At 37.1% G+C, this 18,055-nt stretch overlaps 1 protein-coding gene and 1 non-coding gene across 2 annotated transcripts in view; both read left to right on the forward strand.

The window, feature by feature from the left end:
• LOC131233222 (non-specific lipid transfer protein GPI-anchored 9) overlaps positions 1–15,403 on the forward strand; it is a 49,076-nt gene extending 33,673 nt beyond the window's left edge. Inside the window, exon 3 of the mRNA XM_058229868.1 lies at positions 15,291–15,403. Coding sequence (XP_058085851.1) covers positions 15,291–15,388 — 98 coding nt within the window. The 3' untranslated portion in view covers positions 15,389–15,403. The remainder of the gene's footprint in view (positions 1–15,290) is intronic.
• Positions 15,404–17,476: 2,073 nt separating this feature from the next.
• On the forward strand, positions 17,477–17,583 carry LOC131234153 (small nucleolar RNA R71). The gene has a single exon (XR_009165561.1). It is a non-coding gene; the product is annotated as a small nucleolar RNA R71 (small nucleolar RNA).
• The last annotated feature ends 472 nt before the right edge of the window (positions 17,584–18,055 follow it).

The following is an 18,055-nucleotide window of genomic DNA, read 5'->3' on the forward strand; positions in this document are numbered from 1 at the left end:
AATAAGCCCAATATTGGGCCTATTTCGGTGTATAGAAACAACAGGGGATAATTCAATGGTAAACCCGTTGTTTGTTATGCCATGGCCTGCCCGAAAGTCTGATTGATCCCATCTTTCGGCTCAACGCCTAAAATGAGCTTGGAAAAGGAATGGACGATGTAGATTGATTACATACATCAAGGTGGGGCCTATAAGAGTGGGCCACCCCAAATGCTTGTTAACAAGCTAATATTTTTGGTTTCCCTTTTTGTCTAGCATCCAGGGACGCGGACGGTTTTGCAGTCCACATGCGTTGGGGTGAGCCCTGCTTAGGTGGGCCACCAAATGATGGATGGTGTGGGTACTACACATATAACGTGGGCCCCACTTATAAATGGTTTGGATAAAATACCTACCTCATGGTGGGGTCCAACCTAATGGGCCACATGACCATATTAACATAAGAAGAGAAAAAAAGAAAAAGAAAGGGAAAGAGAGAGATAGAGAGTGAGACCCGTGTGATGGAGGGACCCCGGCACTATGGGCCCTCCCTTGCACTAAATCATATATCAAGTGGGTCCTATTATACATGGGCCCATTAAATCAAAATCCAACGGTGGAGATCCCTTCTCCACTAAAATAGACGGTCTAGATGACCCTAGGTATGCAAGGAAAATAAACATCATGATGGGGTCCATGGAGAATGGCCCCATCATGGAATGATCATGATGATCCAAGTGGGCCATCGGCCACATCTTAGGGTCCAAAGTGAGATCCAAACCATTGATCGGTTGGCCTCACTTGGCCCATCTAAAAAAAAGATTAAAACTACCCTATCAAAGCACACACCGCTTGATCTTCTTGCTCCCTTGGCTTCCTTAGCTCATTGTGCTTCTCTTTGATGGAGGAAGATGAGAAATGGATGGCTAAGATGGGAGATCTAGGGATGAAAAGGTGGGCCTCACATATGCATTTCTCTCTCCATGGAAGGGCTTAGACGTTAGGAGTTCTTGGGTTGCTTGGATTGTAATTTGAAAATGAAGGAGAGAGAGAGAGAGTTGTAAAGAGAGATGGGTGATGTGTGATGAAGTGATGGATGGGAGAGAGAGGGATGGGTGTGTAAGAGACTTATTGACTTTAGGGGTTTTTGGTGTAAGAAAGGTATAGGCTTGTAAGATCTTTTTGACTTTTGTGGCTTGCTTGAGAAATGGTGAAAGGTGATGTATACTTGACATGATGGGATTAATGCGATTGATTGATGTGACAAGTCGTAGAGATTCTCTCGAAATTCGCAGACGCGGCGTTTTCCTCACACCGAACGCTGGCCCACATCTCCCAACCAGGGTATCGCCTCGGCACACGAGTCGTGGCATTGGAACCGCGACGACGACGCGGTCGCTAAGTTACAAGTCCTGGGTTGAGTTGACTCGGGTTGACGGCATGAGAATCAGAGTCGCGCGTAAATACCGGTTAAGGGTCGAAGGTTGCTGAAATTCGACTGGAAAAACCGCGGAAGTTTATGGAACGGTAAAGTCTAGGATACGGGGCCTACACAACTGCTCACAACTATCATAGGCTCAATGTGTTTACAGTCCAAATAACTCAACTGCCAAATCTAAACCATTAATCATGTAAGACGTACGTAATAAAAGCTTACACTGTTCACAATATTACAGTTTGGGCTATACACTTTCAAAACATCTTCCTCTGGCTGAATGCTAGCTGCAGCTGAGCATTTGTTGATGCCATGGGCGATTGCTTCATGCATACAAATGTGTCATGCATGTGTGATATCGAGGTCACGGTTCAGGTGGATCACGCTATGAATGTGCCCTAGCAACAAAATCCACCCAATCTGCAAGTGTTCTGCAAAAATCGCTCATCAACTGGTTGCAAAGTTCCAATCAGTGCACCATCTGGGCCCTATCCCATCGAAGAGGGGGTTCGATCACTGGAGAAAAGGACACCAACAAAATAAATGCGTTAATCTTCACTCCTCACAAGGGGCACGTGGTTTGGCATCCAGACCATTGGTCATCGATCCCTTCGGTGAATGGAAATTCCCTGAACATACGCTCTCCAGCGATATCCTTGATACGACAATCTTGACCGTTCAGTTTGTGGGAGACAACCAGACGGCTAAAAGGAAACAAATCAAGGTTAACATTCAACTCAATCAGGTCATTACATAGATTGTTTCAGATCTTTCCATCTAAATGGGTTAAAGTACAAATGGCTAATGTTGACCGAACCACAGGCCTGACTGGTCAGAATTGTCCACATATCACGTGATCTTTTATATTCGGCTTCAGGCGCCGGTTCTTCTGGAAGCGCTTGTACTTGTGGAATACTCTACACCTTATCCAATCCATCTGCGAGTAAAAAGCTATTCACCTTCATGTAAATGTTATTCACCCACTCATTGACAATTGCATGCATGGGCCCACCGATGTCGTGTGTATGCCATTCAATCCATTCATTACATGAAACCCACCAAGACGATGGAAAGCCCCAAAATCAGTCTTTTCCAATCAAAGTGGCCACAACCCAAAATTTTTTAAATTCACGTGATGATTGGATTAGCCTGATCTTTGGAGCATCCAAACAGTACTACCTTGATGAATGGTTTGGATTCCTCCCAAACTATAATATGCTCTACACATAACACTTATGGAATAAGTTGCGACTCTTGGGGACATTTGGCATGTTTGCAAATAAGAATTTATTAGCTTATTTCTTAAAAATTTAAGCTTTTGGAATATTTAGTAAAAGACTAATTAAGAGGCTTATTTGTGTAGAAATTAGTAAATAAGCTTTGATTTTATAAGTTGAGGATGAGTTATTTTTCGGAAAAGAGTTATTTGACTTAAGCAGGTACACATTTTTTGTTGATTTTTGGATAAGTTTGTTAAGAAACTTTTCAAGTAATTTCTATCTTACTACCTTCTTTTTTCTTTGCCATCTCTTCAAAGCAGGCCCACATGATGAATGACCCATATTGAAGGTAGGGCCCCACATGATGAATGGTCCACATCAAAGGTGGGCCCACATAATGCACAATCACATCAAAGGTGATCCTTGCATGCTAGATGGCCCACATCAAAGTATGGCCTCACATGATGGACGATCCACAACAAGCGGGCCCAACCTGACAGATGGTCCACATCAAACGTGGGACCCACATGATGGATAATGGACATTGAATGTGGGATCATGTGATGGAAGGTTGACATTAAAGGTTGGCCCACATGATGAATGACCCATATTGAAGGTTGGGCCCCACATGATGGGAAGATCCACAACAAAGGTGGGACCTATATGATGGATGGTGGACATCAAAGGTGGGCCCCACATTATACATGGCTCAGATCAAAATGTGGGCCCACATGATGATGGACTATCCACATTGAGTGGGCTTCACACGATGGATGAACCACATCAAAGTGTGGCCCCTCGTAATGGATGATCCACATCAAGTGGGCCCCACCTAATGGTGGTCCATATCCAATGTCTCACATGATGGATGACCCATATCCATGATCCACATAAATGGTACACCCCACACGATAAATGGTAGGTATCAAAAGTGGGCCCCACACGATGGACAATCCATTTTGAAGGTAGGGCCCACAATATGTATACAACAAATGTGGAACCCGTGTAATGGGCGATGGGTAGTAAACATTGAGGGGGCCCAAATAAAGGACATTTAACATGGATGGTAGGCCCCACATGATGCATGGCTTACATCAAAGTGGACCCTCAATGATGAAATGGTCCATATCCAAGACAGGCCTTGCATGATGGACGACCTACTTGAAGGTTTGGCTCACACGATGGATGGTACACATTAAAGGTAGGCTCCATATGATAGGCGATCCACATCTAAATATCCAACATAGTGGATGCCCTAATGTCTTAAAACATAAAGATTGTATATAATCATGGAGTATTTTGCCATTTGTGGTAAGGTCTATTTATGGTAAGATCCACCAAAACAACCATTTACATTACTCTTATAAAAGAGCTTTGATAATCTTTAAAAATGATATCAGCTACTTCTTAAGAAAAAAAAAAAAAACTCTCAATTAATTTTTTTGTCAAATTAGTAATTTTAAATAAATATTTTTTTAATTTTAAAAAACAAATTTTACCACGCAAGCTTACTTAAAACTAGAGGTAGAATAAACAAGGCTCGTTAGGGTAGTTTTTATTTAACAAGCTCGTGTTGAATTAGAGCATAGATGCTAACGAGCACTTTCGTATTGTTTTGATGCGCTGCTAGCCAAAAGACATCAAAGAAATGACAGACCAGGGAAAGCTATAAAAAAAAATGTCTTCTTTAAAAAAGAAAAGCTGACTAAGAAAAATATTAATAAATTAATTTTTGGTAGAAAAATCATCTCTAATAAATCTATAAATCCCACCGGTGGACAGGTGCTATGCTACAGAGAGAGAGAGAGAGAGAGAGAGAGAGAGATTTTGGCGTGTTTGGTGTTTGGGTGGAAGAGATGGGATTTTCCAAGGGCAGTGGTTTTGTTTCGGTGATGGTATTGGTAGCGTTGGTTTCGGTGGCGGTTGTGTCGGGTCAGGACCTGCCAACGTGCGTGGCGAAGCTTGTACCATGCGCTCAGTACCTGAACTCGACCACGCCCTCCGAAACGTGCTGCTCCTCGATACGGGATGCCATCCAAAACGACTTTGAGTGCCTCTGCAACCTCTTCAACAACCCCGATTTATTCAAATCCCTCAACATCAATATCACGCAAGTCCTTCAAATCCCCAAGCACTGCGGCATCATCACCGATATCAGCCTTTGCGATGGTTTCTTTTATTTCTCACCCATTTCTTTTTCTTTTAAAAAAAAATAAAAAAAATTGATGATCCAGACCGTTCATCTTCATGGTCTAGCGTCGTAAGGGTCACATGGCAACGATCTCGCTCATCGTTGATCTTTTCAACACAACCTTCTGTAGGGACGTTATGAATCTCTGATCACTGAGATTTTTGCCGTTTGGCCTATCTAAGATGGGAGCTTCTAGATGAACGGTTTAGATGATCGCGTGATGAGACAGGGATGACCATCCTTTCCGTTTCGGTTTGCCATTTTCTCGTTCCTTAAATGGCAGGCGACGCATCATCCCTGCTCGTCGCTAAATGCAAGTCGATCCAGGCTGTTCAATTTTGGGCCCTATTATTGATGGTGCATGGTCCGGAAATTTACTGATCTCAGCCGTCTGATATGGTTATAGAATTCGTTTGCTGGCCACTTTCTTCGATGGCCACGTCTTGGACTATGAAGAAAGTGGGCCCACGATTTAGACGGTCTGGATTGACCTATGTTCCAATGTGCTACAAGGCCTAAGCTAGAGAAAATTTTCTGCTGATTCTTTTTTCTTTTTTTTTTTTGAACAGCCCCTGCTCCCGCTCCCGCTCCCGCACCAAATGCTCCCGATGGACCTGCAGGTACGATCCTTCCCTCACACACGAGAAATGCTAAGCGACACGTGTGGACGAAGTCCCGTTCGTTCTTATAGTTGACAACGCCTGCCAAAAAATCAGGAAGGTCCGGTCATCAGTTGTGCTCCACGGACGAAAGATTGAAGACTGGAAATTGACCTAGGGCCCACAAAAATCTTATACTTGTGGCGAAGTCATTGACTGGACCAACCTGGTTTTACATCTACACCAAGTACGAAGTGCGTCCCACTAGATAAACGGATCGGATTTCTCAGCCACTCACTAATTGTTTGCGAAGGCGTACGTCCAAAACGAATACACGCGCAGCAAGCCATGCACTACATATCTTTCAAACAGCAACTTTAATAATATGAAATTTTAGGCGATCCATCGCATGTAGCCATTCGTCAAGTGACCAAGGGTCAGCCGTCTGCATTCATATGAATGCGTGGCCGACCTGACTAGTGGACCAGGCCTGATTTTTGGGCGAGTTGGCCAGACCCAGGTCCGAATCGTAGGTCATGATTCAATTTTAAACATTCACAACCACACTTAATTAAAACTCATTACAATAAACAATATTCATCAAATACAATCTTTAACTATTACAGCCTAAACTCACTTCTAAGTTCTTATTATACATTTTTTTTCCATCGGTACAAATAAAAGATAAGTAAATTGATGATTGGATCTTCACTTCACTTTGCCTTTGACTAAACTCTGATGCCCTGAAACACTGTTATTTTGGGTATGAGCACAACCGCTCGTGGGATCTTATCCAACCAAATATGAAATTTCTAGATTTATATCAAACGAATAAATAATAAAAGTACTTTCTGAAATTCCAAAACATGAATCAAAATATTAAATATTTCATATGACATGAATGCGATGCTAGAATCATAAAGACGTACTGAATGCCACACTATCATGAATTCAAGAATAAAATTAAATAATCATCACATCTTACAACACCGTACCTAGGTGTATGACCACGTTGCATTAACGCCCATACACCAGTACCTCATGGTGAGGGACTCATTTATACGTTAGCTAGTCAGACTACTGCTCCAGTTGTACCTCTGACGTATGTCCGCGCACACAATTGTACTCATACGCCGTACACAAAGGAGACTCAGTTGTACCTTTGACGTATGTTCGCGCATACAATTGTACTCATACGCCATATACAAAGGAGACTTCGAAGGATCTAACGGGTTCTAAGGTCTTTCACCCAAGGGACACGATTGCCCTACTTTCTAGCTTTAGGATCTCTCACCCAAGGGACACGATTGCCCTACTTACTGGCTTTAGGGTCTTTCACTCAAGGGATACGATTGCTCTACTTGTTAATACCACAATCATTTTCTCATTTTTCTTTCTTTTTCCATAATTCCGTAATAAGTAGAGATGAATGCATGTCACGAATTATTCCAAAATCAGTAACGAAATAATTTAATTATTTAAATCCTGATACAACAATACAAGTTCTATACAAATGTGCAGAAATTCGATGCCGTAAAAATTCAATTCCTGAAATTTACTGAAACATCAAGTTATTTTCTTTGCCCCTTTTTTTTAAAAAAAAAAAAGAAAATCAAAATTTAGAATCAAATTATTAATATTATTTTAAACCAATCAATATAAATCAATTACTTTAATACAGATTTAAGGTCTAAATCCTAACACCAAATTTCATAAATAAAAGTTAGATTAAAATCTAACTCTACAAATTAATCAGATTCAATACATGCTAAAATTTAGAAAAGTAGATATTAGGTATAAAGGAATTTGACAATATTAATTTAAAGTCATTATGTCAAATAAATAAATATTCTAAAATACATAAAATCAGAAAGTTCATAAATGGAGGAGAATCACCCACCTGATATTTGGACCGTCGATTTCTGGACTAAACCATACGCCCACGACTTACTTAGCGTCGCATGCTAGACCTGACCCACGCTTACGCTCTCAACGAGTTTCTCCCACTGACGCAACACATAGCATTAAGTTGCTGTCTACACTCGCTGGATGCGTGAGAAGTTGAGTTTCAGGACACCATCTACCAAAAGAAAATAACACCTAAGTGGTCTATTTAATGAATGGTTTGGATTTCAGGTTAGTCTATTTAACCATAGCTGTTTCCAATCAAGGTTTTCTACTGTTTGTGTTGTTGGGCTGATATGGTATGTAAGATAAATTACTGTTTTACCATCTAAAATATCAACAATATAAATTTTTATTTCTAATTAATAATTTTAGATATCATTTTATTAAAACTTTAATAATTTAAATACTTAAATAAAATATTATTTTTACTATTATTTAATTTAGGAATTACACTGAAATAATGTACAAGAAATTTTATTTAAATTCTAACTTTAATTAAATTATTTTTTTTTTACTTAAATAATGTTAAATATTAGCATCAAAATATTTATTATTTTTATTCACTAAATTATAAAATTAAAATTTTTATTTTATTTATCACATAAACTTGACAAATACACACACACACACACATATTGAAATAACTTGATTATTTTATAACAAATTTTAATTTCTCTTTGATAATTCATTGTGAATGTATATTTAGGTTTAATCGATAAATTATTTAAATTTTAATTTAAATAAAAATTTTGAATTACAAGGAAAAGATTTTTTTTTTTTAAAGTTAAAAATCTAATATTATACTTTATTAAAATTTTAATTTAATAAAGTTTTAAATATACATTAATCACTAAAATTCCAAAATATAGAAATCTAATCAATTTAGTTTCAATTCCAAAATTTTAAAAATTTTCTTAAACTTAAGTTCATTTAAATTTAATTTAATTAACTCTTCAAATTTTAGAATTAAAATTTGAATTTTAATTTTTACAGAACAAAAATTATCACACTGATTTATATAATATAACATTAATAATGTAATTAAATTATTATTTAATAATTTAAAATTTATTATTATTATTATTTTTATCTAACTATTTAAATCTAAATTCAGAATTTTATTATTATTTATTTTTAAATCTAAATTGAATAAGGTTAAAGAAAATATTAATTTAGACTTTAGATACTATTATTATTATATAAATTATTTGTTACAATATTATTTCAGTATAATTAATCTTGTTTTATAATTGACTATCTAAATTAATAAATTTACTTTTGTTTGATACATTTAATATAATTATTATATTACTTTTATGTTAAATTGTTAATATCATCATTTACATAAATTTTTTTTTTTTTAAATAATAATAATAAATTATATTTATTACAACATTTATATATTATCAAATAAAACTTTTCTATTTTGTTACTTATAACATAATCTTATAAATAATATTAAATACTTATGTATTAATTATATAATATAATGTTATCTTACACATATTTACTTTAATTATGTTATATATTTTGTCATTATTTTTTTTTTTTTGTAACCTACAATTATATTGTATTACTACTATATTATTATGAAACATAATATTTATATTTTACTATACCTTAATAATCTTATAAACCTTTTTATTTTATTTTATTTTATTTTATTATATATCTTATTATATGTCATATTAATACTGATTACATATTACAATTATACAATTTATAATTTGTTATTATTATTATTATATATTTTTATTTTTATTTTCATAATCATATTTGCTTATATATACTTATCAATCTTACATCACTTATATTCACAATTCTGCATAATGAATCATCAATACTTTAAATAATTAATTATATATTCTGTTCGTACTGTAAAATATTGTATGATATTATAATTTTTTTGAAATTTAATTTATAATTTTTATTTTTTTTCTTAACAAAACATTTAAGAATTAATAAATTAATCTTAAATAAACTATTTATTTTATTCTATAAATTTATTTTATTTTATTTTATTTATGTATAAATTATTTCAGTATTAAATATTTAAAATAGAATAAAATAGAAATTCCTAAATGCGTAGATTCCTTACATAAAAAAAATAAAATTAAATTAACTAACAATAATATTTCTACGAAAATTTGGATTAAATAGATATAATAAAATTGAAAATGGTAAATTTCAGGTTAAGATCACCTACCTTAAAGTCTGACGATCCGGCCTCGCTTTAATCTCTCTCTCTTGATTTACAGCGCTCTCTCTCTCCCACTCTAATTTTTTTTATTTGATTGATTCTTTCAATTCTTTCTCTCTCTCTTTTTTTTATAAAAGGATGCGTAATGGAATAGAGGAGTGAGAATCATGGAACGGTTTCATTTAGTGGGAGGTTCGGCGGCCATTACCGTACAAAACGGAAGGAAAGTGGAGAAGGTGGTTTAGTCGTGCGGAAGATGTAACTTTCATTTTTTATTTTATTTTTATTTTTTAAGATATAGTGGGTCCCACTAACAATAATTTAAATCTACTCCGTCCATCATCTCGGCCTGGCCAAGAGAAGATATAAGGCAAAAAATGAGGCTGATCTGAAACTCAGGTGAGCCACACACAAGCGGACGGTGGGGTTGGTTCCCATAAAAAAATGGGTTGTTCTCAATTTTTATTTTATTTTTTAACAACAATCTAGTAGTTAAGATCAGATTAATCTCAGTGCACAATCAATAGTTGATGTTGGCTAGATTTGGATTAATTAATAATTAAACACGTGGTCTTAAGTATATGAGTTGAGAGACTGCATTATAAATAAACTTATATATATTCTACCAAAATCATGTAATAATTAATGACATTAATTAATAGTTCGCACTAAGCAAAACGATCACATATATCAACGGTCACAATTTACATAAGCCGATAGATGCATATGTGCATGGGTGCGTGGATGTATGCATGGGTCTAAGTGTGTATACTCTAATGAAGGTAATTGTACATACATGTATGTGTACGCACGTGTATCAAAATCCTAGATCATTACAGGGCTCATGTCCAAAATTTTGGGCGACGGATATTCGGCCACCTGGCATGTGCATGATGTTCCAGCAGTTCATCATGTAGGTCTTACCCATAACATAACATGCCCTTGCCCGAAAATCAGGTTGGTGCAACTATCAAGTGGGCACACTTGTTTTGAGAAAACACCGACAGTCCATATCCAATGTCCAGGTGTGGCTCACCTGTTGAGAAGGCCAGCCGAAGTTTTTTGGTAGGGATTTTCACGGTGCGATCCACTTGATTAATGGCTCAGATCTTTGCATACAAATGCCAGGTTGGCTTGTCAGGCCAGCGCAGAACCATTCATCTGGTGAGCTGTGGGCCAGGGTGGAAAATTTCCCTGGAAGGGAAGAAATGCACTATTCAGATTGATGGATCGCTCAAGGGAGCTTCTGAAGAACGCCTCCATACGCATTGGGTCCCACCCTTGACCGGTCTGCATGACTTGCCCCGTGTGAAGTGTCGTGTTTCTGAAGTGCACAGGGTATACACCATAGCTCAAGTGGCAGGCTGAGTGAAAGACACCTCGTTTCAACACTTACGTCTTGGTATCGATCCTAGTGGGGGTGGCTAACCTTGAAGTACAGGAGAATTTGAAACCTTATTAGATGATTTGGATTAGGGATGCGGATTAGCTACTGACAGGTTGTCTTTGAGGGTCCACTGTGATGTTTTAATTTTATCCAAATCGTTCATCCATTTTTCCATATCATTTTAGAATATTAGATAAAAAAATAAGACAGATGTAAAGCTCTATTGGACCACACCACAGGAAGAAACCTTCTTAGGGTCAACCGTGTTTTTATTTGCCATCCAACCTGTTGACATGGTCATATGCACCTGGATGAAGTTAAATAAAACAAATATCATCTTGATCCAAAACTTCGTGGTCCCCAAGAATTTTTAAACGGTAAGAATTAATCCCCAATTTGTGATCTATTTAAGCCTTTGATCTTCTCCATTTTTGTTTTAATAGTGTAAAATGATATGGGAAAATGGATGGACAGTTTGGATAAAATTAAAACATCATGGTGTACCATCAGTAGCCCTTGAGCCTCCGCCTGTTCCCGGTCTCCTACCGGGAAGTACCAAATCAGCGCCCGATCATTTCAGGGTATGAACCAAAGAATGATGCAGTTCTAGATCCCACCACAGAAAACAGTGAGAGAGTGACGCCCACCGTTAAAACCTTTCAAAAGTTTACCATGACGTTTTTTTGAGATCCAACCTTTTCATGTGTTAACGCATATATGAAATAAGAGAAAACACATATATCACTGATTGGAAACTTTGGTGGCCCCAATAACTTTTTAATGGTGGATGCCATTCTCCCACTGTTTTCGTGGTGAGCTTCACTCGAGATTTTAATCGATTAATTCTTTCCAACATATCCTAATAAGATCTCTCCAAATGGGTGAACGGTGTGGATACAAAATATATATCATGGTTGGGCCCACATAACACCAGCTCACTTCAATAGCAAGTCTCGCTACTCAACATAGCTAATCTCTTTACTCAACCTCTCTTCCGCGGATTAGCTACTCCCAGGTTGAGGAAGGAGGCTTACTACGGAAGTGACATCACCAAGTTACGTAAGTCCCACCATAATATATGTGTTGTATTCATGCCATCCATCCACTTATTATCGGGCATGATCCAAAGAATTAAATAGATCCAAATTTATAGTGGACCCCACCACAGAAAACAGTGGAAAGAGTAACACCCACCTTTGAAACCTTCCTAAGATCGGCTCTGATGTTTATTTGAGATCCAATTAATAAATTAACATAGACATTAAAGAAAGAAAACACAAATATCACTGATCTAAAACGTTTGTGGCCCTTAGAAGTTTTTAATGGTAAGTGTCACGCCCCAAACTCGTTTTATGGTGTGGTCCACCCAAACTTTGGATCTAACTCATTCTTTAGATCATACCTTAAATTGGTCTCTCCAAATGGATGAACAATGTGTATACAAAACATACATTATGATAGGGCCCACAGAGCTTAGTGACGTCACTTCAGCAGCGAGTCTCGCTGATCACGCTGCAAGTGGCTAATCCGCGCCCCAACGTGTCACTTCAGCAGCAGGTCCGCGGATCAGGTACTACCCAGTCGGAGCTGGGGATAGACGGAGGGTCGGAGGGCCACTGTGATATAAGAATTTTATCCAAACCGTCCATCCATTTTTAAATATCATTTAAAAGTACTAGATCAAAAATAAGGTAGATCCAAGGCTAAAGTGGACCACACCACAGGAAGCAGGGGTAGTAAGTACGCCCATCATTGTAACCTTCTTAGGGTCTACCGTGTTTTTTTATTTACCATCCAACATGTTCAAATGTTCATATATAGTTGAGTGAATTGAAAAAACAAATATCATCTTGATCTAAAACGTCTGTGGTCCCCAATAAAATTTCAATCGTAGAAATTTAATCCCCACTGTGTGGTCGATTTTAGCTTGGATATATATTCTCCAATTTTGGTTTCCTAACTTAAAATTATATGTAAAAAAAAAAAAGAAAGAAAGATGGACGGTGTGGATAAATTTAAACATCACGGTGGCCCCTCAGTGGCTCTCGAAGCCTCCCCCTCTCCCGACCTCAGAACCGGCTGCCTAATCCGTGTCCACACCGTCCACCCTGCGGCTTCTGCCGTGGATGGCTCACGATTAAAAACAGTCTCACATAGTACACATTGGCCCCTGTGACACAAAGCACACAACATGGACAAGGCCAAAAAAAAAAACCCGTCTATTTTTCACCCCATCACACAAGGGTTTAGCAAAGCCAGCAAACGGATTTCAAGAAAATGACACGTACGTAGACGCTCCCATAGTACACAGGGCAAAGCTGACACAGGATTACGACCGTCCGCTTTCTGGACATGCCCTGATTTTTCGCTTTCCACCATTTGAAGGCCGCCAATCTGATGGATAGGATCGTTCCATTCCTGATGTTTTGCTACCGTGAGCTAACCAGGGCATGGTCTAGAAGGCGGACCGTTCGTAATCCTGTGTCCGCTTTGCCCTGTGTACTATGGGAGCGTCTCCGTAGGCATAGTTTCCTTGAAATCCATTTGCCGACTTTGCTAGACCCTTGTGTGATGTGGTGAAAAACAGAGGACTGGATTTTTTTGGCCTTGTCCATGTTGTGTGCTCTAAGTCACCGGGCCAATGTAAATATAGGATGAGTATAGAACGATGAAACGAAAGTGTAGCTTATGTGTATGGGAATCCAACTTACTAAATAAGCACTTAGATGGTAGTACTAAGTTGAGAGAGCCGGAATTTGAAATACTCAAATACTGATATCGTGTTACATATCACACCCTTGCAATATGAATACATATCATTTATCGCATAGGATACATCGATTGTATTGGTATCGTTGTTGTTGGAAACATGAAATTTGTTAGAATTTTCAATAAAACTTCAAAGATTGTTAAAAAGATATTAATACACATTTATAAATTAAAACATTACAAAAACCAAGTGCATGTAATAGTTTTTTTAATAAGGTCCTAATCTATGTATTGTCTAATTAAATTGATGCAAGTATATTCACATAATTTATAAATGTAAGAAGATGTGTAGAAACACAAACAGTATATTCAAAAGCAAAAGAAGAATCATTAGATCAGGTTGCATATATGTTTGATTTTATGTTTCGAGACAAATATTGCAATCTATTTGTAAGAAATAAAAATAATAATTTTTTATTTATTTTTTGCAACTCCTTCAAATCTTGAAATCAAAGCTCATAAACATGAAAACTAATAAATTTGTAACAATTTAAAATTGATTTAATATGATTTGTAAAAAAAAAGAAGGATCAAAAATAAGAAATGCTCATCAGATCGAACATGTGGAATATTTCCCATACTTGTGTATTTCGTATCGTAAAAGTGAGATACAAGATATATCAGCCAATATCATTGATACCTAAAAGATTGGTGATAGCTTTACTTTCCTGACTACCCTAAACTTTTATGCATGTTTGGCTCAAATGTTGGTGTTGCCACAGATGTTATGCTCCATCCATGAGGGGATGCATAAATTGGGCAATTTGGATTGAAGCAAATGCATGTCATGTACATGGATTCCCATCATAGGTTATAAAAGACCAGTCAATTAAATGATAACAATGAAACTTACCTCTAATACAACTCATTAATTGAAGTAGATCATTTTTATAGGTTATAAAAACATGTTTATATTGCTATTACAACAACCTGGATCGATGAGCCATGCGTCTAATTTTAAGAAAATTGGCCTTTAAATAACACATACAAAAGATAAAGAAAAGAATAAAACAAGAAATACTTTGTTGTTTCCTCAATTCTCTCCTTATTTACAATTTATTTGAGACAATACAACTCATGTGTAAAAATAGAAAGCTAACTGGGACTCAAACTTAAAACTTAAAACTTAAAACTTGTCCAATAAGGTAAAATAACAACTAATTAAGGCTTAGATATCAACTTCTAACAATTTTTAGTATACAATACATATTTTATGGCCAAGTTGAAGGTCTATTTAGTTGTCATTTTTTCTTTTATAAAAACAAACTTCTCAACTTTTATTAATAGAGTGTGTTTGCCTACATTCTTTTTCTAATTTTTATTTATTTCTTAGTACTCTTATTTTTCTAGTTTTTTCTTAGAATTATTTCCCCAACTAAACATTATAGAAAATGTTTCTAATAAAACTTATGAAAAGTTAATAAGACAATAACACATTAAGAGAGAACCATACAATCTCAACATTGCTGCCCATGATATCTGATGTCTCAAAAACTTATGCTACAGGCACTCCAGGCGGCACTCCAAGCGGCGCTCCAGGTGGCACTGAAGGTGGCACTCTAGACGGTGCTCCAGGAGGCGCTCCAAGCGGCACTGCACACAGCACTCCAGGCAACGACAATGGCATTAGTGGCTTGACATGGATTGGCATGTCTGGTTTTATTGGTTTTCTTTTCTTATGGGCATCTATAATAATGTAGGATGTACATGTTAGATGCACTTACCCTTGGCCATTCCCTCGTTTTTTAGATGATGATTTGTCGACATTGAATTATCTTCACTTTGGGAATTTAATGGCCAAAATGTCACATAGGAGGATTTTGTTATATTTGTATTTTCCTTCTTTTTTTCAATTGAAGTTACTTGGGTAGTGATATACGGATAATTTTGTTACTTTTGCTCTATTATTGAAAATTTAGCACCTTTATTTATTTCATGTATGACTATGGAGTTTCTAATTGGTATGGATTATGAATGATCAGGTACGTTATGTTGTCTGAATGTCTTCAATCTGTACTAAAACAGGAGAGCTCGATAGATCGAATAGCTTGGTCGATTGATCGAGTGAGCCCCAAATTATACAGATAGGTATCAGAATGGTTTTGGACAGGTTCGATCGATCGACCTGAGAGGTTTGAGCGATCAACTATTTTTCAAAAAACACTTGTAACCTCTTTAGACACTTTTGAAGTTGTTCAAGCTATTGAACCTATGGTTGTTGATCGATCGAGGGTTGCTTAATCGACGTTGATCGATCAATACTTAGATCAATGGTGCACACAGTTTTATGTAATTGCATGAGTTGTTTCCTATTCCGATTGTTATACCATAAATATAGGTGTAATGCGGGATTTTGATATGATTAAGGGAGCTTAAACATTTCTAAGAGGGTTTCCAATGGAGGCTAGGGCTTTTTGAAGGGTTTCGCATTAGTAAGTGATTCTATCTCTTATAATTCGTTATTCATATTGGATTTTCTTGTTGCTTTGTGCTGTGGTTTTTTCTTACATGGATTTTAATGTAAAAATCATGTGTTCATGTGCATGCTTTATTGTGTTTATCTTTCACTCGTTTGACTCTAATTCAGGGCTTTCTTCTGTTGTCCCCCAACTGGAGCTAGACTCTGAGCTAAAACAAATCAATCTTGGCGTGGCTCAGCTTGACTTGACCATCATACTACCTAAGCTCGAGTTTGGGTTGGCTCGACCATCATAATACCTGAGCTCGAGTTCGCCTCAGCTTGGTCTCCAAGCCATGCAGGCCAGCTCAACTTGGTTTAGGAACAAATCTAGTAAGCTTAAGCCTAGTTCGAGCTCGAGCTATAGAGAGAGGGAGAGAGAGAGAGAGAGAGAGAGAGAGAGAGAGAGAGAGAGAGAGTTGAGATTCGAGAGTAAAGGGCCAAAGGAGATAGGCAAGGCGAACACTCAAGTAGGGGGCTAGAGGCGGATGAGAGAGAGAGAGAGAGAGAGCAGAGGGTCGAAGGCGAGGCGGATGGGCAAGATGACTCATCTAGTCGAGAGGGACTGGTTGTTAAGACTCGAAGAGCATGAATAGGGGGGGAATTTCAAAAATTAGACGTGGCGAAATTTTAAGTTTAGGTTGAATGAAAATCGGTGCACATTTAAGGCCTTTATATATTTTTATTTATATATATAATTGAAGTTTGGATTAGTTCGACTCGGTTTGAGCTTGAATCGGCTCGGTTTGTTTCTAATTAATAATATTATATGTAATATTAGAGTCGATTCAAGCTCAAACCAATCTGAACTTTGAATCGAGCCAATGCTGGCTCGAGCTCGGCTCGAAAATCTTTTGAACTTAAAATAATGGCTCAACTTGGTTTGAACCCAACGTTCAATATGAGTTGAGTTGAGCTAGTTCGAGCCGAGTCGAGTGAGCCAAGCAAGCTAGCTTAACTCATGTTCAGCTCGAACCCCAACACATTAAATCTTGTGTTGGTGGTTAATTAGTTTGATAAATGAGCAGTGATAGCAAGTGCATAGTAAAAACAAAATTTCTTTATGAGATTAGCCACTTTAGAATTGAAATCATCATCCTCTTTTAGAAAGTATACTCCGTCCATTTCTTTTGATTGAGTAGGCCTAGAAGTGGTATTTAATTTTGGGTATGTGTCCCATACTTGTGTGTTTTCAGCAAGTCTATCCAAGTAATCCCACACATCATCGACATTTTTATTCATAAATTCTCCATTGCACATTGTCTCGACCAATTGACGCGTGGAAGATGTCAGTCCATTATAGAAAAAGTGTGTAATGTGCCACGTTTCAAATCCGTGTTGTGGGCATGAGTTGACAAGGTCCTTGAACCGCTCCCAATATTGGAAGAATGTTTCATCCTCCTGTTGGGCGAAGTTCATAATTGACTTTCTAAGGGTGTTCGTTTTGTGATATGAAAAAAATTTCTTTATGAACTCCCTTGTCATGTCATTCCATGTGCCAATAGATCGGGGACGTAGTAAATGTAACCACATCTTAGCTTTCTCTTTCAAAGAAAATGGAAAGAGTTTCAGCCTGATCGTGTTCTCAGATATGTTAGAAAAGTATAAAGTGGTTATGATTTCATCAAACTCTTTCAAGTGTAGATACAAATTTTCATATTCAAGCCCATGAAACTTTGGAAGGAGTTGGATCACCCCTGCCTTGATATTCATGTGTCCAGTATTTTCTGAAAAAACCATGCATGAGGACATACTCACCCCCGCCTATTGTAAATAATCTTATAAAGTACGAGGCGGGGGTGCTTGATGCACCTCATTCTCATCCTGGATGTCCTCCACCCTAGGTTGGGGTAGAAGAGGTTGATTTGAGGCCATAACCTCAGTTAACTTTGAGGATCTCAAGTGGTGT

Source organism: Magnolia sinica, chromosome 18, assembly GCF_029962835.1.
Source record: "Magnolia sinica isolate HGM2019 chromosome 18, MsV1, whole genome shotgun sequence".
Taxonomy (NCBI): Eukaryota; Viridiplantae; Streptophyta; class Magnoliopsida; order Magnoliales; family Magnoliaceae; genus Magnolia; species Magnolia sinica.